The sequence below is a fragment of the Xyrauchen texanus genome, chromosome 6, assembly GCF_025860055.1.
Source record: "Xyrauchen texanus isolate HMW12.3.18 chromosome 6, RBS_HiC_50CHRs, whole genome shotgun sequence".
NCBI lineage: Eukaryota > Metazoa > Chordata > Actinopteri > Cypriniformes > Catostomidae > Xyrauchen > Xyrauchen texanus.
Window position 1 is genome coordinate 44,572,931 of NC_068281.1, and position 25,710 is coordinate 44,598,640.

Below are 25,710 nucleotides of genomic sequence, written 5' to 3' on the forward strand. Positions count from 1 at the left end.
GATTTTACAGGTGTACTTTTTTTAGTCTAATACTTTATTTTAATTATATATTAATATAATTAGTGGTGCTTGCAAAGCATCACTATTGTAATCTCACATACTTATTAGTGGTGCTTGCAAAGCATCACTATTGTAATCTCACATACTTATTAGTGGTGCTTGCAAAGCATCACTATTGTAATCTCACATACTTATTATTTATTTTTCTTCTTTTTATTATTATTCTATCTCCGTAACAAAACTTCGGCACCTAACTCGTCCGCTACCGTTTGGCGTAGACCCACGAATGAGGTGTCAAATCGAGCGACCTATTGAGGACACGTGTGCTATGACTTTTATAAGCGATCGAGTGCGGTATTTGCCCCAGGGGCAAAAAAGCAGCCGAAAAATCCCATAGACTTAACATTGAGACAAACTTTGACGCGTCACAGCTCCAAGCGAGGATTTCAGTAGAAGCGTGTGATTTGCCACATTTGAAGAGGCTGGCAGGCTCTGTAAGAGCATACCTCAATATGGGGTAAAAGTTGCACCCCTGGGGGCAGGAGCTGCCCAAAAATGCCCCAATTGACTTATAATGGTGTAGGGCGGCCCATGAAATGAAAAGGCATAGGGATTTGTATTGAACATAGCTCTGGATCACAGTGTCATAGAGACGAGGGGGTGGGCTCATTTTACTCAGACGACCAATCAGTCTCTCAGGATCATTGTGAAGCTATCAAGCCACGCCCTAGCAACCATTAAGAGCACCTTAGCAACAAGTCCCATAGACTTCTATTGAAACAGATCAAAGGGATATCTCCGGATAGAAGTGTCATAGAAACACAAGGGTGGTCTCGTTTGACTCGGGACAGCAAACAGCCAATCATGCATCAAATCAACACTTCCTAGCCCCTCCCTAGCAACCATTGTCGAGCACCTTAACAACCAAAATCCATAGAGGGATATCTTCCATTCTGAATGTCACAGAGGCATGGGAGTTGGTTTATATCATTCATACTGACAAGCAGCCTTTGGAGATTCATGATTGGCAGCTGCCAAGCCACTCCCTAGCAACTAAACAGAGTACCCTAGCAACCGTTTAGCAGTAACTATATCTCTGCACCAGAAAATCAGAGAGACTTCTGGGTTGATTTATTTCAATCAGGATGGCAAGGACACTTGATTAGTATCACTATGGTAACTGCCTAGCAACCAGATGGGGTTACCCTAGCAACCGAGTAACAAATCACATATCTCTGCATCAGAAAAACGTAGAGACTTCGGGTTGACTTATTTCAATCAGGATGGCAAGGAGACTTCATTAGTATCACTATGGTAACTGCCTAGCAACCAGATGGGCTTACCCTAGCAACCGAGTAACAAATCACATATCTCTGCATCACAAAAACATACAGACTTCGGGTTGACTTATTTCAATCAGGATGGAAAGGAGCCATGTATTAGTATCACCTATGGTAACTGCCTAGCAACCACATGGGGTTACCCTAGCAACCTACTAACAAATCACATATTTCTGCACCAGAACATTATACAGACTTCTGGGTTGATTTATTTATGACCATAATTTCTGTTCTTTTCAAGCAGTGCTATTTGACGAGTTTTGCCACGGCAAGCACCACTCACATTTTCTTCAGGAAATGTACCTATCTAGTTATTTTTATTTTTATTTTTATTTTTATATCTCTTAACAAAACTTCGGCACCTAACTTCGTCCCGCACCGTTTGGCATAGACCCACGAATGAGGTGTCAAATCGAGCGACCTATTGAGGACACGTGTGCTATGACTTTTATAAGCGATCGAGTGCGGTATTTGCCCCAGGGGCAAAAAGCGGCCGAAAAATCCCATTGACTTAACATTGAGACAAACTTTGGCGCGTCACAGCTCCGGCGAGGATTTAGCAGAAGCGTGTGATTTGCCACATTTGAAGAGGCTGGCAGGCTCTGTAAGAGCATACCTCAATATGGGGTAAAAGTTGCACCCCTGGGGGCAGGAGCTGCCCAAAGTTGCCCCCATTGACTTACAATGGTGTAGGGCGGCCCATGAAATAGGGATTTTTAATTAAACATAGCTCTGGATCACAGTGTCATAGAGACAAGGGGCCTGCCTCATTTTACTAAGACGACCAATCAGTCTCTCAGGATCATTGCAAAGCTATCAAGCCACGCCCTAGCAACCATTTAGAGGACCTTAGCAACAAGTCCCATAGACTTCTAATGAAAGAGATCAAAGGGATATCTCCGGCTAGAAGTGTCATACCAACACAAGGGTGGTCTCGTTTGACTCGGGGCAGCAAACAGCCAATCATGAATCACCTCAACACTTCCTAGCCCCTCCCTAGCAACTATTGTCGAGCACCTTAGCAACCAAAATCCATAGAGGGATATCTTCCATTCTGAATGTCACAGAGGCATGGGAGTTGATTTATGTCATTCATACTGACAAGCAGCCTTTGGAATTTCATGATTGGCAGCTGCCAAGCCACTCCCTAGCAACTACACATAGTACCCTAGCAACCGAGTAACAAATCACATATCTCTACACCAGAAAATAGTACAGACTTCTGGGTTGATTTATTTCACTCAGGATGGCAAGGAAACTTGATTACTATCACTATGGAAACTGCCTAGCAACCAGATGGGGTTACCCTAGCAACCGAGTAACAAATCACATATCTCTGCACCAGAAAATAGTACAGACTTCGGGTTGACTTATTTCAATAAGGATGGCAAGGAGACTTCATTACTATCACTATGGTAACTGCCTAGCAACCAGATGGGTTTACCCTAGCAACCGAGTAACAAATCACATATCTCTGCATCAGAAAAACGTAGAGACTTCTGGGTTGATTTATTTATGACCATAATTTTTGTTCTTTTCAAGCATGCTATTTGACGAGTTTTGCCACGGCAAGCACCACTCACATTTTCTTCAGGAAATGTACCTATCTAGTTAGTGGTGCTTGCAAAGCATCACTATTGTAATCTCACATACTTATTTTTATTTTTCTTCTTTTTATTATTATTCTATCTCCGTACAAAACTTCGGCACCTAACTCGTCCCGCACCGTTTGGCGTAGACCCACAAATGAGGTGTCAAATCGAACGGCCTATTGAGGACACGTGTGCTATGACTTTTATAAGCGATCGGAGTGCGGTATTTGCCCCAGGGGCAAAAAAGCGACCGAAAAATCCCATAGACTTAACATTGTGACAAACTTTGAGCGTCACAGCTCCGGCGAGGATTTCACAGAAGCGTGTGATTTGCCACATTTGAAGAGGCTGGCAGGCTCTGTAAGAGCATACCTCAATATGGGGTAAAAGTTGCACCCCTGGGGGCAGGAGCTGCCCAAAAATGCCCCAATTGACTTATAATGGTGTAGGACGGCCCATGAAATGAAAAGGCATAGGGATTTGTATTGAACATAGCTCTGGATCACAGTGTCATAGAGACCAGGGGTGGGCTCATTTTACTCAGACGACCAATCAGTCTCTCAGGATCATTGTGAAGCTATCAAGCCACGCCCTAGCAACCATTAAGAGCACCTTAGCAACAAGTCCCATAGACTTCTATTGAAACAGATCAAAGGGATATCTCCGGATAGAAGTGTCATAGAAACACAAGGGTGGTCTCGTTTGACTCGGGACAGCAAACAGCCAATCATGCATCAAATCAACACTTCCTAGCCCCTCCCTAGCAACCATTGTCGAGCACCTTAACAACCAAAATCCATAGAGGGATATCTTCCATTCTGAATGTCACAGAGGCATGGGAGTTGGTTTATATCATTCATACTGACAAGCAGCCTTTGGAGATTCATGATTGGCAGCTGCCAAGCCACTCCTAGCAACTAAACAGAGTACCCTAGCAACCGTTTAGCAGTAACTATATCTCTGCACCACAAAATCAGAGAGACTTCTGGGTTGATTTATTTCAATCAGGATGGCAAGGAGACTTGATTAGTATCACTATGGTAACTGCCTAGCAACCAGATGGGGTTACCCTAGCAACCGAGTAACAAATCACATATCTCTGCATCAGAAAAGCGTAGAGACTTCCGGGTTGACTTATTTCAATCAGGATGGAAAGGACACTTCATTAGTATCACTATGGTAACTGCCTAGCAACCAGATGGGCTTACCCTAGCAACCGAGTAACAAATCACATATCTCTGCATCACAAAAACATAGAGACTTCGGGTTGACTTATTTCAATCAGGATGGCAAGGACACTTCATTAGTATCACTATGGTAACTGCCTAGCAACCAGATGAGCTTACCCTAGCAACCGAGTAACAAATCACATATCTCTGCATCAGAAAAGCGTAGAGACTTCGGGTTGACTTATTTCAATCAGGATGGCAAGGACACTTGATTAGTATCACTATGGTATCTGCCTAGCAACCAGATGGGCTTACCCTAGCAACCGAGTAACAAATCACATATCTCTGCATCACAAAAACATAGAGACTTCGGGTTGACTTATTTCAATCAGGATGGCAAGGAGACTTGATAAGTATCACTATGTTAACTGCCTAGCAACCAGATGGGGTTACCCTAGCAACCGAGAAACAAATCACATATCTCGGCACCAGAAAAGAGTACAGACTTCGGGTTGATTTATTTCAATCAGGATGGCAAGGACACTTGATTACTATCACTATGGTAACTGCCTAGCAACCAGATGGGGTTACCCTAGCAACCGAGAAACAAATCACATATCTCGGCACCAGAAAAGAGTACAGACTTCGGGTTGATTTATTTCAATCAGGATGGCAAGGAGACTTGATTAGTATCACTATGGTAACTGCCTAGCAACCAGATGGGGTTACCCTAGCAACCGAGTAACAAATCACATATCTCTGCATCAGAAAAGCGTAGAGACTTCGGGTTGACTTATTTCAATCAGGATGGCAAGGAGACTTGATTAGTATCACTATGGTAACTGCCTAGCAACCAGATGGGGTTACCCTAGCAACCGAGTAACAAATCACATATCTCTGCATCAGAAAAGCGTAGAGACTTCGGGTTGACTTATTTCAATCAGGATGGCAAGGACACTTGATTAGTATCACTATGGTAACTGCCTAGCAACCAGATGGGGTTACCCTAGCAACCGAGTAACAAATCACATATCTCTGCATCAGAAAAACATAGAGACTTCGGGTTGACTTATTTCAATCAGGATGGCAAGGACACTTGATTAGTATCACTGTGGTAACTGCCTAGCAACCAGATGGGGTTACCCTAGCAACCGAGTAACAAATCACATATCTCTGCATCAGAAAAGCGTAGAGACTTCGGGTTGACTTATTTCAATCAGGATGGCAAGGACACTTGATTAGTATCACTATGGTAACTGCCTAGCAACCAGATGGGCTTACCCTAGCAACCGAGTAACAAATCACATATCTCTGCATCAGAAAAACGTAGAGACTTCTGGGTTGGTTTATTTCACTCAGGATGGCAAGGAGACTTGATAAGTATCACTATGGTAACTGCCTAGCAACAAGGAGGGGTTACCCTAGCAACCAAATAACAAATCACATATCTCTGGATCACAACATCGTAGAGACTTCCTGGTTGACTGATTTTACTCTGGATAGCAAGGAGACTTGATAAGTATCACTATGGTAACTGCCTAGCAACCACATGGGGTTACCCTAGCAACCCAGTAACAAATCACATATCTCTGCACCAGAAAACAGTACAGATTTTTGGGTTGAATTATTTCACTCAGGATGGAAAGGAGCCATGTATTGTATTACCTTGCTAACTGCATAGCAACCACATGGGCTTACCCTAGCAACCTAGTAACAAATCACATATTTCTGCACCAGAAAATTATACAGACTTCTGGGTTGATTTATTTATGACCACAATTTCTGTTCTTTTCAAGCAGGCTATTTGACTGAGTTTTGCCACGGCAAGCACCACTCACATTTTCTTCAGGAAATGTACCTATCTAGTTTTTATTTTTATTTTTATTTTTATATCTCTGTACAAAACTTCGGCACCTAACTTCGTCCCTCACCGTTTGGCGTAGACCCACGAATGAGGTGTCAAATCGAACGACCTATTGAGGACACGTGTGCTATGACTTTTATAAGCGATCGAGGTACGGTATTTGCCCCAGGGGCAAAAAGCAGCCGAAAAATCCCATAGACTTAACATTGCGACAAACTTTGGCGCATCACAGCTCCGAGCGAGGATTTCAGCAGAAGCGTGTGATTTGCCACATTTGAAGAGGCTGGCAGGCTCTGTAGAGCATACCTCAATATGGGGTAAATGTTGCACCCTGGGGGCAGGAGCTGCCCAAAATTGCCCCAATTGACTTATAATGGTGTAGGACGGCCCATGAAATGAAATGGCATGGTGATTTGTATTGAACATAGCTCTGGATCACAGTGTCATAGAGACAAGGGGGCAGGCTCATTTTACTCAGACGACCAATCAGTCTCTCAGGATCATTGTGAAGCTATCAAGCCACGCCCTAGCAACCATTTAAGAGCACCTTAGCAACAAGTCCCATAGACTTCTAATGAAACAGATCAAAGGGATATCTCCGGATAGAAGTGTCATAGAAACACAAGGGTGGTCTCGTTTGACTCGGGGCAGCAAACAGCCAATCATGAATCACCTCAACACTTCCTAGCCCCTCCCTAGCAACCATTGTCGAGCACCTTAGCAACCAAAATCCATAGAGGGATATCTTCCATTCTGAATGTCACAGAGGCATGGGAGTTGGTTTATATCATTCATACTGACAAGCAGCCTTTGGAGATTCATGATTGGCAGCTGCCAAGCCACTCCCTAGCAACTAAACACAGTACCCTAGCAACCAAGTAACAAATCACATATTTCTGCACCAGAAAATCATACAGACTTCTGGGTTGATTTATTTCAACCAGGATGGCAAGGACACTTCATTAGTATCACTATGGTAACTGCCTAGCAACCAGATGGGGTTACCCTAGCAACCAAGTAACAAATCACATATCTCTGCATCAGAAAATCAGTAGAGACTTCTGGGTTGACTTATTTCAATCAGGATGGCAAGGAGACTTGATTAGTATCACTATGGTAACTGCCTAGCAACCAGATGGGGTTACCCTAGCAACAGAGTAACAAATCACATATCTCTGCATCAGAAAAACGTAGAGACTTCGGGTTGACTTATTTCAATCAGGATGGCAAGGACACTTGATTAGTATCACTATGGTAACTGCCTAGCAACCAGATGGGGTTACCCTAGCAACCGAGTAACAAATCACATATCTCTGCATCACAAAAACGTAGAGACTTCTGGGTTGACTTATTTCAATCAGGATGGCAAGGACACTTCATTAGTATCACTATGGTAACTGCCTAGCAACCAGATGGGGTTACCCTAGCAACCAAGTAACAAATCACATATCTCTGCATCAGAAAAACGTAGAGACTTCTGGGTTGATTTATTTCAATCAGGATGGCAAGGAGACTTCATTAGTATCACTATTGTAACTGCCTAGCAACCACATGGGGTTACCCTAGCAACCGAGTAACAAATCACATATCTCTGCATCAGAAAAACATAGGGACTTCTGGGTTGACTTTATTTCAATCAGGATGGCAAAGACACTTGATTATAATCACTATGGTAACTGCCTAGCAACCAGGATGGGATTACCCTAGCAACCAAATAACAAATCACATATCTCTGGATCAGAATATCGTAGAGACTTCCTGGTTGACTGATTTTACTCAGGATAGCAAGGACACTTGATAAGTATCACTATGGTAACTGCCTAGCAACCACATGGGGTTACCCTAGCAACCGAGTAACAAATCACATATCTCTGCATCAGAAAAACATAGAGACTTCTGGGTTGGTTTATTTCAATCAGGATGGCAAAGACACTTCATTATAATCACTATGGTAACTGCCTAGCAACAAGGAGGGGTTACCCTAGCAACAGAGTAACATATCACATATCTCTGCATCAGAAAAACGTAGAGACTTCCGGGTTGACTTATTTGACTCAGGATGGAAAGGACCCATGTATTGTATTACCTTGGTAACTGCATGGCAACCACATGGGCTTACCCTAGCAACCGAGTAACAAATCACTCATTTTACTCAGACGACCAATCAGTCTCTCGGGATCATTGTGAAGCTATCAAGCCATGCCCTAACAACAATTTAAAGCACCTTAGCAACAAGTCCCATAGACTTCTAATGAAAGACATCAAAGGGATATCTCCGGATAGAAGTGTCATAGAAACACAAGGGTGGTCTCGTTTGACTCGGGGCAGCAAACAGCCAATCATGAATCACCTCAACACTTCCTAGCCCCTCCCTAGCAACCATTGTCGAGCACCTTATCAACCAAAATCCATAGAGGCATATCTTCCATTCTGAATGTCACAGAGGCATGGGAGTTGGTTTATATCATTCATACTGACAAGCAGCCTTTGAAGTTTCATGATTGGCAGCTGCCAAGCCACTCCCTAGCAACTAAACAGAGTACCCTAGCAACTGTTTAGCTATAACTATATCTCTGCACCAGAAAATCAGAGAGACTTCTGGGTTGATTTATTCCAATCAGAATGGCAAGGACACTTGATAAGTATCACTACGGTAACTGCCTAGCAACCACATGGGGTTACCCTAGCAACCGAGTAACAAATCACATATCTCTGCATCAGAAAACACTAGAGACTTCCGGGTTGACTTATTTCACTCAGGATGGAAAGGAGCCATGTATTGTATTACCTTGGTAACTGCATAGCAACCACACGGGCTTACCCTAGCAACCGAGTAACAAATCACATATTTCTGCACCAGAAAATCGTACAGACTTCTGGGTTGATTTATTTATGACCATGATTTTTGTTCTTTTCGAGTTACAACATGCTGTTTGACGAGTTTTGCCACGGCAAGCACCACTCACATTTTCTTCAGGAAATGTACCTATCTAGTTATAAATACTCTGCACCCATATAATCAGGTACTTCAACTTGGAAATGAACATTCCTTGCATTTGAAAATCATATTTAAGGGCAAATTGGTGTCATTATTTTAGGCATTTCCGTTGAAGCAGAGAATTGTGGGTTGTGAGTGCCGAGGAAGGATACACCTCATGCAACCTCTGAATTCCTGTGAAAGAAGGTCGCATTCGAAGGCTGCAGCCTTCCAAACGAGACACAGCCAGTGATGGGAAGTCCGATTCTTTTCCGCGAACCAGTTCTTTCGGATGGTTTGTTTCAATGAACTAGCTCAAAAAACTGATTCACCTCATCGTCATCACGTTATGTTGTCACTATATATATATATATATATATATATATAATGCTAATACGCCGGCGTTGTAGAATACACGCACAAACACATTCGATAAAGCCATATGTAAGGGCTTATTGCTGATTATAACATTTTATTCAATTAAGTTATAATAATAAGGGAATTTATTGTCATCAGTGTTTCGTTCAGTGATCTTACAGTATCCTATATTAAAATTTTGCACCTAAAGCACTCAATACTGACACTGATATACACACGTGGATGTTCTATATGTTTAAATCTTAAAAAGTGATTAAACTTGTCTTAATCCACTAGCCCTTTTTTAAAGAATCCACGATCCAGCTCATCACAACTTCAGATATAATCTGCATAATCAATACTCAATAGTCAAATTTGTTTACATCTCTCGACTGAAATGTTTCACCCCCTCATTCAAGTCCTCGGTTCATGCATGCTCATCAGCTGCTCCCTGATCAGCAGTTCTCAGTATTATATCCGAAAGAGGCGATTCTCAGTTCAGTGTACTGGTGACTCGCACACTGCTGTCCTCGGATCAGTGTACTGTTGACTCGAGAACTGCTGTCCTTGGAACAATGCGAGAGCTGCTGTCCTCAGATCAGTGTACTGTTGACTCGAGAACTTCTGTCCTTGGAACACTGTACTGTTGACTCAAAGAGCTGCTGTCCTCGGATCAGTATATTGTTGACTCGAGAACTGCTGCGAACGACTCAATGTATTGTTGAAACGAGAGCTGTAGACTGGATACATTTTTATACATTGATAAAATGGTAATACAATCATCATAAACATATTTCCAGTATATTTTATTTGTTACACTCTCTGTTGTTCAGCAAAATACACCTGAAACATCAATTTCGCCCCTTAATCAAACACATGCTCAATGTCAGCAGCTCAGTATGTCCGACACTTCCAAAATAGGCGATTCTCAGTTCAGTGTTCTGTTGACTCGAGAACTGTTAGGAGTGACTCATTGTACTGTTGACTCGAGGACTGTTACGAGTGACTCGTTGTACTTTTGACTCGAGAACTGTTACGAGTGACTCGTTGTACTGTTGACTCGAGAACTGTTACGGGTGATTCGTTGTACTGTTGACTCGAGAACTGTTACGAGTGACTCGTTGTACTGTTGACTCGAGAACTGTTACGAGTGACTCTGTTGTACTGTTGACTCGAGAACTGTTTCGAGTGACACGTTGTACTGTTGACTCGAGAACTGTTACGAGTCATATCAGTGAATTAAAACATCTAACTCCTCCTAAAAAATAGTTTCAATAATGATCAACAGGGAAATTAAACCATTTAATCTAGACCACATGTATTTTACTCCTTTGATAGCTCAATTAAACTGTGGCAGCACTGCAAAAAATGATTTGGCAAGAAAAGTATTTTTGTCTTGTTTTCCTGTCAAATTATCTAAACTTTCTTAAAACATGCTTTATTTACTTGTCAAGCAAAATGGGATAAGATATTAAGTCTTGTTAATTCAGTTAAGATATTAAGTCTAAATTCAGTGAACTTTAGACTCAAAACAAGAAAAGAAATCTGCCAAGGGGTAAGCAAAATAAACTTAATTTAAAGAGAAAACAATACTTTTATTCTGCCTTTTTGTAGCTTGAAAATTTGTAGGTCACACTGACTTGCATTGTATGAACAAACACATCATGTACAAAATATCTTAGTTTGGGTTTGGAAGAAGAAAGTAAGCCATATGAGTTTGAGACTTCATGATAAGGGTGAATAAATGAGAGAATTCTAATTTTTGTGTGAACCATTTCTTTAAAATGAGCTCTGAATAATCACAAATGACAAATAAGTGAAAGTGACAACAAATATGTATAAAAATTGTTTATTATCTTTCAGACATTGGTGTACTTTCACTGACCGCAAGCATTGTTCCAGTTTTAACGTGTATTCACTAGTTCATTTGCCCCAATTGTTCTTTGTTTTCACTGAATCTGTTGCACTAAATAAACTGTTATACACACTGTGTGTTCTTTTAATAAGAAAGAGACACTTATCATATTTACAATCATTCAATGGATGTTTTTATATTACAAAATTATTTTACATTTTCATGGTCCCACAAACCCACAGCCCATCATGGACATACATCTTCTTTGCTGTAAATATGTAGATAAATGATCAGCTAATAAATGAATAAAATGTAACATCCCCAGACGTAACAACACATTACATCAAATATACAATTTGAGAGTTTTCATGAAAATTCAGCACAATATTACTCTAGCATTGACAATTAATGACATAATTAGGGGATAAGCACCAATGGTACATAGGCACCTATTATATTCTTTAGTTTTCTTCATCATCGTATTATTGTTTGTCCACTCTTGAAGTTCACTGCAGCCCATAGAACCCTTAGGAGGAAAGTTGTGAAATTTCGACACACTTAACTATAATTGTCCCAAAAATTGTCTCCGTTTCAAACCCTGTAGCGCTTGTTCAAAGTTGCAATTACAGTAAGTTTATGCTAATAACTTTTGAACTGTTAGGGCTAGAAACAAATATATTTCCTTTGATTCATTGGCTCATGCTGAGTCATGTCCTGACTAGATTTTCCACCATTTTGAATGTTATGGAATTCAAGATTATAGGAGCAGCAAAGAATTTGATGGCGAACATACCAAAATGGACATGGGGCTGTAACTTCTCAAAGCTTTAGCGAATTGACACGAAATTTGGCATATGTCATAGCCATCATGTCCTGAGGGTACTTGCACAGTTTCGGCACAGTGCCAAGAAATATGAAAAAGTTATTTTTGGCTGTAACCTCTGAATAGTCTGGCATTAAATCATGCGACTGGTCTCTTTAGATTTCTTGGGGCATAGAGAGTCAAAGGAAACCCAATTTGCACATGTTGGCCATATTGAGCATATACTTTTATGAATTTTGTCATAAAATGCTGTATTCTACAAACACATTAGCGTATCGATAAACAATTTGGTACGTGTCATCGGGACCATGCTCTGAAGGTACTTAAAACATTTGGAGACAGCGGCATTTAGTGGTCAAAAGATAGAATGAAAAGGTTATAACTTCTGATACGTTTAGCCTATTGTCATTATCATCCTTAGGCCATGCCCAGTATGATACCAGATTTGCCATAGTCAGACATACTTCCTGTTCCCCATTTTGAATGTAATTGAAAACCTACTTTTTAAAAACTCCTTGGCCATATATCCGATTTGCATGACATTTGGCATGCATCACCTAGGTACACTCATCACAAAAAGTTACGAAAAGCTTTTTGATAGATCAAGCCATTCTTGTGTAACGCATCAATTAATTTCATGGCAAGATGCCAAAAAGATCTGAGGCTGTACAGTTGAAGTCAGAAGTTAACATACACTTAGTCATTAAAACTAAATTTTTAACCACTTCACAGATTTCATATTAGCAAACTATAGATTTGGCAAGTAATTTAGGACATCTACTTTGTGCATGACACAAGTAATTTTCCACCAATTGTTTACAGACAGATTGTTTCACTTTTAATTGACTAGAATCACAATTCCAGTGGGTCAGCTGTTTACATACACTAAGTTACCTGTGCCTTTAAGCAGCTTGGAAAATTCTGGAAAACAATGTCAAGCCTTTAGACAATTAGACTATTAGGCTAATTGGAGTCAATTGAGGTGTACCTGTGGAAGTTTTTTTAAGGCCTACCTTCAAACTCAGTGCCTCTTTGCTTGACATCATTAAAAAAATCTAAAGAAATCAGAAGACCTCAGAAAAAAAACATTGTGGACCTCCACAAGTCTGGTTCAACCTTGGGAGCAATTTCCAAACACCTGAAGGTACCACGTTCATCTGTACAAATAGGGCTGGGCAATATGGCAAAACAATATTATCACAATATATATATTTCATATATATATATATTTTTTTTTACATTAAAATTATTTTCATATTTCTTTACATACAGATATCCAAGTATGGGGGCATAGAAGCCCTTGTGACTGAGGAATGATACTGTATGGGGGTTCAGGGGTATCTCCATAGAGAAACTTTTGAAAATGTAAAAGTCTGAATGGACCATTTTTCTATTTTCATTGAAGTGAGTAAGACTAGGCTACAAACTAGTAATTGTTTTGTCTTTCATCCTTTTCAGAGATGATGAAATCTGAATCATTTTACAAAATTAGAGCAGAAATCTATTTGTTTATTATTAAAGGCTTGGAACATGCTGATTAATAAAACTAAATTTAGAAAGAAAAAACATTATGGTCTAAAGGCGCTCTGGAAACACGCACCTCATGTTTACGCACATGTGGGGAAAAGAGAATACGTGTGAAGCCCGGGACAGGGCATCAGTGAAGCGTGTTTCAGTGCTAGAGAAATGTTTTCAAGAATACAGTGCAGAAAGGTCAGATATGATGTAACCGGCACTGTTGTTTTGTCGCGCTGTTCACTAGAGACGATGAGAGGGCGTAACCGTCGTCATGATATCTTGCAGTCAATATGGAATCAGTGACCTGCATAGCGGGGGACAATAGCAACTTCATACTAATGCGGAAGAGATCGGCACAAAGCCACTCCCAATGCTAGAGAACCGCTTGCCCCGCGCTGCTGTCAATTTTACAATCCAACTCGCGAGCTTGACGCTCGGTTTCCATAGGAAGGAATTGAAAGCGCTCACTCACATTCGCTCACTACGCGCCAGTGGAAACATACGATAAGCAAGCCAAATTGCTAGCGTTTTTAGTAACACACATGTCTAGATGTAGAACACTAAATATTGAAAATTACTCAAAAGCTTATCGTCGATATCATGGAGTTTTTTATCGCAATAAATATTGATATCGTTTTATCGCCCAGCCTTATGTACAAACATTAGTATTCAAGTATAAACACCACAGTTCCATGCAGCCATCATACCACTCAGGAAGGAGACACATTCTGTGCAAATCAATCCCAGAACAACAGCAAAGGACCTTGTGAAGATGCTGGAGGAAAAAGGTATCTATATCCACAGTAAAACGAGTCCTATATCGACATAGCCTGAAAGGTTGCTCAGCATGGAAGAAGCCACTGCTCCAAAACTACCATAAAAAGCAAGACTACAGTGTGCAAGTGGACATGGGGACAAAGATCTTACTTTCTGAAGAAATGTCCTCTGGTCTGATGAAATAAATATTTTACTGTTTGACCGTAATGACCATCGTTATGTTTGGAAGAAAAAGGGTGAGGCTTGCAAGCCGAAGAACACCATCCCAACCGTGAAGCATGGGGGTGGAAGCATCATATTGTGGGGATGCTTTGCTGCAGGAGGGTCTGGTGCACTTCACAAAATAATGAAATCATGAAGAAGGAAAATTATGCAGATATATTGATGCAACAAATCAAGACATCAAACAGGAAGTTAAAGCTTGTTCGCAAATGGGTCTTCAAAATGGACAATGCATATCTACAAATTTGTGGCAAAATGGCTTAAGGACAACATAGTAAAGGTATTGGAGTGGCCATCACAAAGACCTTATCTCAATCCGATAATAATCCGATAAAATGTGTGGGCAGAACGATTAAATGTCAGGAATTGTGAGTTTAAATGTATTTGGCTAAGATGTATTTAAACTTCTGACTTCAACTGTATCTCATGGACGCTTTGGCGTACTCAACATATTGGTTGAATCTCAGAAGCAGATTTGTTACACTATAGTGTAACAAGTATACTTGTTATTAAATGTCCACACTACCTAAAATCATCATCAAAATTATATATTCAATCAAACTGTTTGGTGTGTTTGGGTCTGTAATTGCAGCTTGCAGCTTTATTTGTAATTGTATTCTTTTGAGAGAAATTCCATCTTCTGGATTTTCGAAATGTCACACTATTTACATAACACAAAGATGAATGCTGCTCATTGTGAAAACTCTGGACAATGCTTTTTTTTATTATGAGTCAGAAGAGTACTTGCTTGGGTGAAACTCTTCCCACATGAAGTGCAGTGGTATGGCTTCTCTCCAGTATGCACTCTCTCATGTGCTTTTAGGGTTCTTGACTGACTGAAACTCTTTCCACAATTTGAACACTTGTAAGGTTTTTCCCTAGTATGGATTCTTTTGTGACGTTCCAAGTCATGAACTCTGAGAAAAGCCTTCCCGCACTCAGAGCACACATGATCTCTCACACCAGTATGTATGTTCTGGTGCTCTTTTAAAGTGCGCAGCTGTGAAAAACTCTTTCCACAAAATGAACACAAGTATGGCTTCTCGATTGGATGAATTTTCCGGTGTGTTCTTAAGAGTGATGCAGAAGCAAAAAAAATTCCACACTGATCACATCTATATGACTTTTCTCCAGAGTGCACAGACAGATGACTTTTGAGATTGCATGCCTGTCTGAAACTCTTCTCACAGTGAGGGCATGTATAAGGCTTCTCACCAGTGTGAATTCTCATGTGCTTAGTAAGACTCCCTTTTCGAGTGAAAGTATTCCCACACTGATGGCAGGTAAAAGGCCTTTTACCTTCGTGAATTTGTATATGCATATTAAGATTTACTTTCTGTGTGAAAGTAATCCCACACTGATGGCAGGTGAAAGGCCTCTCACCTTTGTGAATTCGAATGTGCATATTAAGGCTTCCTTTACGTGTGAAACTCTTCACACACAGATGGCAGGTGTAAGGTTTTTCTCCAGTGTGCATTCTTATGTGTCTCTGAAGGTGACTGCTGTCTCTAAATCTCTTCATACAGTGAGTGCACGTGTAAGGTTTCTCTCCAGTGTGGATTCTCATATGATTCTGCAGGTTACTTCTATCTCTAAAACTCTTCATACAAAGAGGGCAGGTGAAAGGCTTCTCTCCAGTGTGGATTTTCATGTGTCTCTTAAGGTGACATCTCTCTGAAAAACTGTTTCCACACAGAGGGCAGGTGAAAGATTTTTTTACTCTCTGTCTTTGAGGTTTTTTTGGGGAGTTTTTGCCAGTTGCAAAATCATCAACTGTAGGAAACAGGTGGTGTTTCTCCTCCACTTGATTCAGTTGTTGACTTTCCTTTTTCAATTCCATCGGATCTAAAATAAAATTATTTTCATCATTAATTTCAAGATTTTCAATTTAATAGCAGAGTCTATTTCAATGTGATCTTTAATGTGCAAATTCCACCTTGCTCATGTTAATGCCATCGAATATGGTATAAAACTATTGTTATTATGAAGGCTCATTTATACATGACTGCACTATGCATATTTCTTCAATGAAATTACAATTCAATAATTAAGAACCTCTTAGATTCACATTTTATAAAAACATAAATAATAATTAAAGTAAAAAACTTGCAATTACAATAACTGTAACAAAATTAAGACATAATTTGTGCAGAGTTATGTTTCAGCTAACCAATTGTACTTATCACTCAATTTTAAGTTCATAACTGGGCTCAAGCATGTTAAGCAGATGCTTAAATCCTGTTTTCTCAATGACTGAGTATGGTCATCTATCTACAGCAATTAACACTCCTATGGTGCTTTAGCTCTGTCTGAGCTTGCAGTGAGAGGCTGCTTGAATGTTGTGGCGAGACTAACTTGTACAGGCTGTTTATGCTTTGCTCGTGTTAGCTCAAGAGACACATGTAATGATGTCGCCACAAATGAGTTATGTTAGATGTGCTTCCTGAGACATACACGACTTCGGTGAAATAGAGCTGATAGCAAGGCCTTTTATACTCACTGTAGTGTGGTAACAAAAGTGAGTACAAAATGCTAAATGTTTTTATTTGTTAACGTTAGTTAACTACATAATTTAACATGAATTACAATAAACCCCACTCTTATTTAATTTATTAATCTTGGTTAATGTTAATTCCAACATACAGTAGGCTATATTAAAACATTTTATTAATACATAATTGGGCCAAATTTGGACATCTTCACTTAGGGGTGTACTCACTTTTGTTGCCAGAGGTTTAGACATTAATGGCTGTGTGTTGAGTTATTTTGAGGGGACAGCAAATTTACACTGTTATACAAGCTGTACACTCACTACTTTACATTGTAGCAAAGTGTCATTTCTTCAGTGTTGTCACATGAAAAGATATAATCAAATATTTTCAAAAATGTGAGGGGTGTACTCAGTATCAGTGTGAGATACTGTACATTTTCAAAATATTTTATAAGGCATATATGTATTGCTGACCTTTAGAATTTCTCTCCACATGTGAACGAATTATCAATGTGTTCTTTGGACACGGTCTTTTAGGATTTCACAAAATGTTTTGATCATGGCAATCACCTTCCCCACTCGTGTTCTCCTTCGCCACCCTGTCATTAATTTTCACTATGTGCCAGTTGATGTAAGAATGAGACGAGACACAAGCATGTAGTTAAGTCAAGCTTTACTCAATAATAGGGGTCGTGAAAACAGAAAGTGAAAGTAACCTTCGCGCTGGATGTTGAACATTACCAAGTGCTGCTAGATTTTAAAATAGTATTTTGTTATTCTTTCTGGTTATATCAGAAATTCCATCTTTTCTTAATGCCAAACACTGCTTAACGCTTGGTGAATTATTGCATTAAGGTCCGTTAACAGGTGTTTTGCCCGTGATGGAGCATTAGTTGTGCGCTCTTGCAGCGAGAGAAAACAATGACGCTCTGATTTTATAAAAAACCCGCTCTTCGCTCCAGGCAAAATCATGCCGCTTCCCTCTCTGCTCCGCTCACGTACTCTGCTATACTGCATTTGCTATTCCTTTGTTACTATTTTTATTTGTTGTTTTTCAAATATAAAACCTGTTTAAATGGGTAGTTGACGTGACGTTGATTTTTCACCGTCACAGAAGAAAAAAAAAAATGATTTCACATTTTCATCATTTAGAATACTGTAAATGGTTAAATATTTTCTTGTTTTACATGAATTTGTTGAATGAGTTATTTTTAATTTTTTTATAACTTTGAGCCAAATCTCAAAATCGTCCTATGGTGTGACGGTAGACAAAAGTATTTCATAAATATTAACTTTTATAAATAAAGAAAATAATGTTTAAAAATCTTAATGGACACTCCTGGCATAATTGTGCAAGTGTCTATTTCACTAAGTGGTCATCACTTTTCCTATACATACATTTTTTAAAGTGTAGGAATTTCATAAAGTTTGTCACAGATAAAATGTCCTTTGGTGTTATGCAATAACCTGATATTAAGTTGGGCAATATCATGGACAACTACATTTATTTGAAAGAAACCATTCAAGGTCATGTGACTGAATACCCCTATGAAGCCCATGAGCAGTGCACATGGTAAGTATTTCTCTCAGAATTGTTCAAATATTTAACTATGTTTTCAGACCACTGAAGTTGTTAAGTTTTTTTGTCCTTTGGTGTGACACCCCTAAATTAATTTTTTGAATTCAAATTTGTATTTTTAAAAGCAGGACTATATAATATTATGCAAATGTATCATGCCAATTGCTAATGACAGTTCAGCTAGCATTAGCATGGTTATTAACATGCCACAAAAGCTCAAATGTCCTTTGGTGTGACAGGAAATGTCCTTTGGTGTGACACTTTGGCCTGTCACACCATAGGACACAGATGTCACACAATAGGACAAGACCTCCTTAAGAAGCTATTAAAACAAATAGATAAAGTTTGTTAACATACTTTTCATTCTTTTTGACCAGTTTTGATGATTTTAAATTCAATAATGACTTACATTTGAATGTTTATTGCCATTTTTGGAGACTACATAAAATTTTCTGAAGTGTTACTAAAACAACTATAATGTATAATGTAACAACTATAAACAAATATAAAGTACATAAATACAGTGCTACTACTTATAATGCTACTTAACTTTTTAGAACAGAAAGAACTGAGGGAGAGATGAGTGCAAAAGAGAGGACCAGACAGTATAGGGAGCGAATTAAAAGGATCCACAGAGAAAGGATGCGATCCTAAGAGAACAATGGAGAAAGTAAATCAAACTGAAATGTTGCCATATACATCTTAAAATAATTCAGGGATCTTGCTGAGTGACTGAATGACTGCTTATTTTTCAGTATCAGAATAGACCTGTGTGAGGTTCAGGTTCAACAATATTAAATAATAAGCTTGTTATTACAGAATAATAAACTATATTGTGTTTTATAAGAAATTAATAAGTAAGTGGTTACATTTGTAGGGAAAACACAGTAGGTCATGAGTTCATAATTAAGTATACATTACATTAATTTCTCTGTTGATCCATTAATCTATATTCTATCATTATTTCAAACAGATAACATGCACTCACCTAAAGGATTATTAGGAACACCTGTTCAATTTCTCATTAATGCAATTATCTAATCAACCAATCACATGGCAGTTGCTTCAATGCATTTAGGGGTGTGGTCCTGGTCAAGACAATCTCCTGAACTCCAAACTGAATGTCAGAATGGGAAAGAAAGGTGATTTAAGCAATTTTGAGCGTGGCATGGTTGTTGGTGCCAGACGGGCGGTCTGAGTACTTCACAATCTGCTCAGTTACTGGGATTTTCACGCACAACCATTTCTAGGGTTTACAAAGAATGGTGTGAAAAGGGAAAAACATCTAGTATCGCGGCAGTCCTGTGGGCGAAAATGCCTTGTTGATGCTAGAGGTCAGAGGAGAATGGGCCGACTGATTCAAGCTGATAGAAGAGCAACTTTGCCTGAAATAACCACTCGTTACAACCGAGGTATGCAGCAAAGCATTTGTGAAGCCACAACACGCACAACCTTGAGGCGGATGGGCTACAACAGCAGAAGACCCCACCGGGTACCACTCATCTCCACTACAAATAGGAAAAAGAGGCTACAATTTGCAAGAGCTCACCAAAATTGGACAGTTGAAGACTGGAAAAATGTTGCCTGGTCTGATGAGTCTCGATTTCTGTTGAGACATTCAGATGGTAGAGTCAGAATTTGGCGTAAACAGAATGAGAACATGGATCCATCATGCCTTGTTACCACTGTGCAGGCTGGTGGTGGTGGTGTAATGGTGTGGGGGATGTTTTCTTGGCACACTTTAGGCCCCTTAGTGCCAATTGGCCATCGTTTAAATGCCACGGCCTACCTGAGCATTGTTTCTGACCATGTCCATCCCTTTATGGCCAACATGTACCCATCCTCTGATGGCTACTTCCAGCAGGATAATGCACCATGTCACAAAGCTCGAATCATTTCAAATTGGTTTCTTGAACATGACAATGAGTTCACTGTACTAAAATGGCACCCACAGTCACCAGATCTCAACCCAATAGAGCATCTTTGGGATGTGGTGGAACGGGAGCTTCGTGCCCTGGATGTGCATCCCACAAATCTCTATCAACTGCAAGATGCTATCCTATCAATATGGGCCAACATTTCTAAAGAATGCTTTCAGCACCTTGTTGAATCAATGCCACGTAGAATTAAGGCAGTTCTGAAGGCGAAAGGGGTCAAACACAGTATTAGTATGGTGTTCCTAATAATCCTTTAGGTGAGTGTATGTTAAATCACTACTCAAAACAGCCGAACACACTCGTGCACGGAGACTGAGAGGAGAAATAAATTAGATATATGTTAAATCACTACCTATAATAAGATATTATAAGCATCAATGCTTTCTTATTGATGGATCTATAAGTATCAAAGTTACTATTGGTGTGATATGTTTTTCACAGTTTATATTGCTGAAAAATAAAAACAAATGTCCTCCTTTATAATTGTTACAATAAACACTATATATGCTGACTCATTATGCAATGACTATCTTTGTCCTTTGGTGTGACGTTTTGTCCTATGGTGTGACAAACATAAAACAACAGAAAAATATACTTATTTTAAAATATCTTTTAAAAAAAGAGTCAAGTTTGGCATTAGGGGAGTTACAATAATATCTCCTCTTAGATGGGTACAATTTCAAACAGTTTTGTAAGGTTGGCAAAAAAGTTTTATTGACATTTGTAGGGAAAAGTTTATCAAGTTCATCTATTCATGGTGAAAATTATTCTAATTAGTACTTTCATGTAAAATAAATAGCACTTTAATAAAAAAAATGTTTGAATAATGTGAACAATTCTCTCAAGTATTTTTTTTATGTTATTGAATATAATTTCTTAGTACTTTTTAACTGTCACACCATAGGACACATTTACAGTACTGTTGAGTGAAAACGTGAAAAAAAATATGTGAAGTCATTGACAAAATGAGTGACCACTACTATTTTCTGAAACTACAGTTTTCATACTCCATAAATATAGGTATTTTTTCTTAAAAAGTTATGTTTTCCAAAAAAAGTACTTTTTCTTGGCCATTTGTCAACTACCCAAATGATTTCAGTGTGTGTATCAGTACTTTTTGTACATTTTCAGCACATTTTAACAATACCGTGATAGTACTGATAACCGTGATATTTTTGGTCACGATAATCGTGAAATTTCATACCATTATATCTCTACATGTGAATCAAGTCAATTTTAATAAGTATATAACAATATACATTATAAAAAATATTAACACTATAACATTAATAAATTACACACAGTTAAAACACTATCTATCTTTATGATGCCCATCTGTTTTGAATATACAACATACGTGATTTAGCAGCAAGGTTTCCTTAGGATTTCATCTGTTAACATTTTCAATGCATTTTGTCAATATTAAACAGCCGTTTTAATGCAACTGGTGGGAATTGACTTGTTCTCTCAAAGAGATGATTTACCCAAAATTGGGTAACACTTTTATTCATTCAACAAACATAATTTAACATGAACTAACAATAAACACCACTTTTATATAATGTATTAATCTTGACTAATGTTAATTCCAACATACAGTAGGCTATATTAATACATTTTCATACATTAAAATAAAAAGTTATATATGTTAACATTAGTTCATACACTATGACCAATGAACAATTGTATTTTTTGTTGTTGTTGTAACTAACGTTAAGATTGATAAATGTAGTAAAATATTGTTCATTAGTTCATGATAGTTAATGCATTATCTAATGTTAATGAACCTTATTGTAAAGTGTTACCAAAAATTCTGTCATCATTACTCGCCTTCATGTTATTCCAAACCTGTCTGACATTCTATCTTCCGTGGAACTCAAAAGGAGATGTTAGGGAAAACGTTTGTTTCAGTCTCAATCCACTTTGTATTTTATGGAAGAAGAAAGAAATATGAAGTGACAGTGAATAGTGACTGTGACTAACATTCTGCCAAAAATCTAATTTTGTGTTCCTCATAAGAGAGAAATTCATACAGGCTTGTCGAGCCCTGTAATAGGTGTTTTTTACGACGACTGCATAAATTCTAGTAAGAAATTTGGAAGAATAAGTCCAAATGGGCTTGGTTTCAAAGCAGCATTCCACAGCTCTGGTGTGGGAACATTTTGGCTTTAAGCCGAATGAGAGAGGAGAGCCCATTAACGAGCCGGTATGTTGACTTTGTTTAAAAACAGTGGCAGTGGCAAGCTTTGTGGGGCTGGGTATCTCAGCGAGTAAATACGCTGACTAACACACCTGGAATCGCAAGCTTGAATCCAGGTTGTGCTGAGTTACTCCAGCCAGGTCTCCTAAGCAACCAAATTAGGCCGGTTGCTAGGGAGGGTTGAGTCACATTGGGTGGTCTCTATAATGTGGTTCTCACTCTCAGCGGGGAACGTGGTGAGTTGTACGTGGATCCCGCGGTGAATAGTGTGAAGCCTCCACACACGCTATGTCTCTGCGGTAACATGCTCAATAAGAAACGTGATAAAATGTGCAGACTGACAGTCTTGGACTTGGAGGCAACTGAGATTCGTCCTCCGAATCACTACGCCACCACGAGGACCTAGAGCGCATTGGGAATTTGGCATTCCAAATTGGGGAGAAAAGAAAAAAACAATGGCAATGAAAAGTGGCAATACAACTGACCTAAAAGCTCATCTAAATCATAATCATCCCATCCAGTTTTCCAAGCTGGGAACAAAAACTGCAGTTGGAGATGGAGAAGGGCCTTCCCGACTTTTTTTTTTTTTTTTTTTTTACATTCTGATTCCAATGTCTGAATATTATTAATTAAAAGTTATTTGCTCTTTGAAAGTGTGCACTTGCATTATTATCATACCTGCCAACACTCCCGTTTTTCCCGGGAGTCTCCTGTATTCCACACCCATCTCCCGCCCCCCTCCTGTTTTGTTATTTCTCCCAGGAAACTCCAGTAATTTGTATGGCCCAAACCTCGTTATATGAATAATCACATCAATATATTATTCCAAGGTTGTCCAGTTGCCAGATCTTGTATGAAAGCAGACTAATATCTATATCTATATATATATAGAAGACAGTTTCATGCCAAAACAGGCAGGGCTCAAACACCATAGCAATATTAGAATATTGGCACAATTTTAAAGAGGTTTCAACTAGGTTGTGTAAGAAGGCTCTCCCCATATGTGTTGCTACGCAATGTCAAGTGTACTGAGTCTCAGGGAGCTGAGGTTACGGAGACAAGACGTTATGGTGACAGGCCTACAAACAGCCTTTGTCCTGTTCACTACTAGTTGCACAGTATTACTGTAGTTTACTGCAAAACCATAATGCTCCCAAACAACAGATTTTAGAGACGGCGGTGGATGTTCAATCTTTGGCTTATTTAAGTCTGAGATACTTATATTTAATTTAGTTCCATCACAGATGGGAAAAATAGTGAGCTAACTAGTAAACTTAACGTTATCTGATTTGCAGTTTCTAGTGCACCATGTGCTCTATTGTGTCAAGTTGTGATTCTGTCCGGTCCCGTGTTGCTCCGCAATCTTTTTTCATTTTAGTTCTGTGTGGTTTGTGTTGTTCGTTGTTATTTTAATATTGGTTTCACGCATGAGAAGATATGTAATCATTCGTGTGACTGTGTGTACCATACCGAAGGTCCTGTGCCCATTCGGTTCAGTGCAGATACATGTACCGTTGCAGCCCTAGGTTATAGTAATAAAGTTTAGATATCAGATCAAAAGTTATAGTGCAAAATTTGCCAACGTAGGCAAATAGTTTAGAGACAGCAAGATGCTTTTTTGAGTACTGAATTAGGATAATACTTATTCAGAATAACCGCTTCAGAAAATGGTGCGTCATTTCCTGTTAATTTTTTTTTATCACATTTGACATTTCATAACATCTCAATTAATTTATAAACAAATTGATCTCTGTTGTGATCGGATCAGTCAATGTGAGGCCACTTTGAACATATTCATATCAAATCAATGTGTTGTTAATATGGGCTTATATCCTCTGCAATGGGTGCTTTTTACCCAAAACATCCTTTCACTTATTGGCCAATTATTGAAAAGCTTTTGATTTTATTACCTTTAACAAATCTGATAATATGAAATAAGTATTTTGTCTCAAAATAAACTGACACCAACCTCTTTGTTCCTCAGTATCTTCATTTTTCATTACATTTGAACTGCATGATTCTGGATAACTCATGTCCTCACTCTCTTCTTTAATAAACATCATTTTACAATGTTTTATCCCGCAGATCTCAGTTGAAACACCTGGAGTTATTCCTGTTCGTGTAGAAACAAGTCTTCGTTTAGGATGATGAGAATATTGGTGACATTTATAAACATGAATCCAAACTTACTGTTTAAACTGTATTTAGTCCGGATTATAATGAGTTTCAATTAAAGTCTGATGCTGGATATTCGTACTTAATATCTTCGACCATGCCGCTGTCTTTTGTCCAATGTTGGGATGATGAATAATAAACAAACAATTTGGAAATGGTTCTATTTTTCCTTTGTGTCTTAATATCTTCTTCATCTTCTTTTTTTAACGGTGAATCACAAACCACAATAGTGCATTACCGCCATCTACTGTAGTGTCTCGTTCAAGCCTCTTTCTTTGTCATGGCAAAAAATGATACACTCCATTATAAATATGTTATTTCTATTAAAATAAATGAATTCATTTAAAAATATCAGTAGTAATAATGTGATGTACATTTTGCAACACAGAACATTTATTTATTCTTCTGTTTAATTTTTTAATTTAAATACATGACAGCAAGTTAACAAAACTATCTGTCTGTCTGTCTGTCAGTCAGTCTCTATCTGTCTGTCTGTCTGTCTGTCTGTCTTTTCTATCTATCTATCCATTTCTCTATATGTCTGTATTTTTGTCTATCTATCTGTCTGTCTGTCTGTCTGTCTGTCTTTTCTATCCGTCCGTTTATCTATCTGTCTGCTGCTTTATGCAGCACAATGAGCTAGTAGCTAACAGCTAGCGATTGTGTTATTGTTTTGGTCAATTTGTGTCGTGTTTAAGATGATGTCACAGCAGTAGAGGTGGCGCTACTATGACGATCAGTCCAAAATCCCATCTACGTTCAGGGGCACTAAACTGCAGGGGAAATGCAACACAGAAAAGTAAAGTGAGGCGAGTTGAGGCGAGTCAAACCGTA

The 25,710-nt window shown here is 38.8% G+C and overlaps 1 protein-coding gene across 1 annotated transcript in view; it reads right to left on the minus strand.

Moving 5' to 3' along the window:
- The window catches only part of LOC127645735 (zinc finger protein 271-like), a 73,625-nt gene that overhangs the window by 24,216 nt on the left and 23,699 nt on the right, over positions 1-25,710 (minus strand). The window contains exons 2-3 of the mRNA XM_052129397.1: positions 24,671-24,814; positions 15,199-16,339 (exon numbers count right to left, since the gene is read on the minus strand). Of these exons, the coding sequence (XP_051985357.1) occupies positions 15,199-16,339; positions 24,671-24,814 (1,285 nt within the window). The remainder of the gene's footprint in view (positions 1-15,198; positions 16,340-24,670; positions 24,815-25,710) is intronic.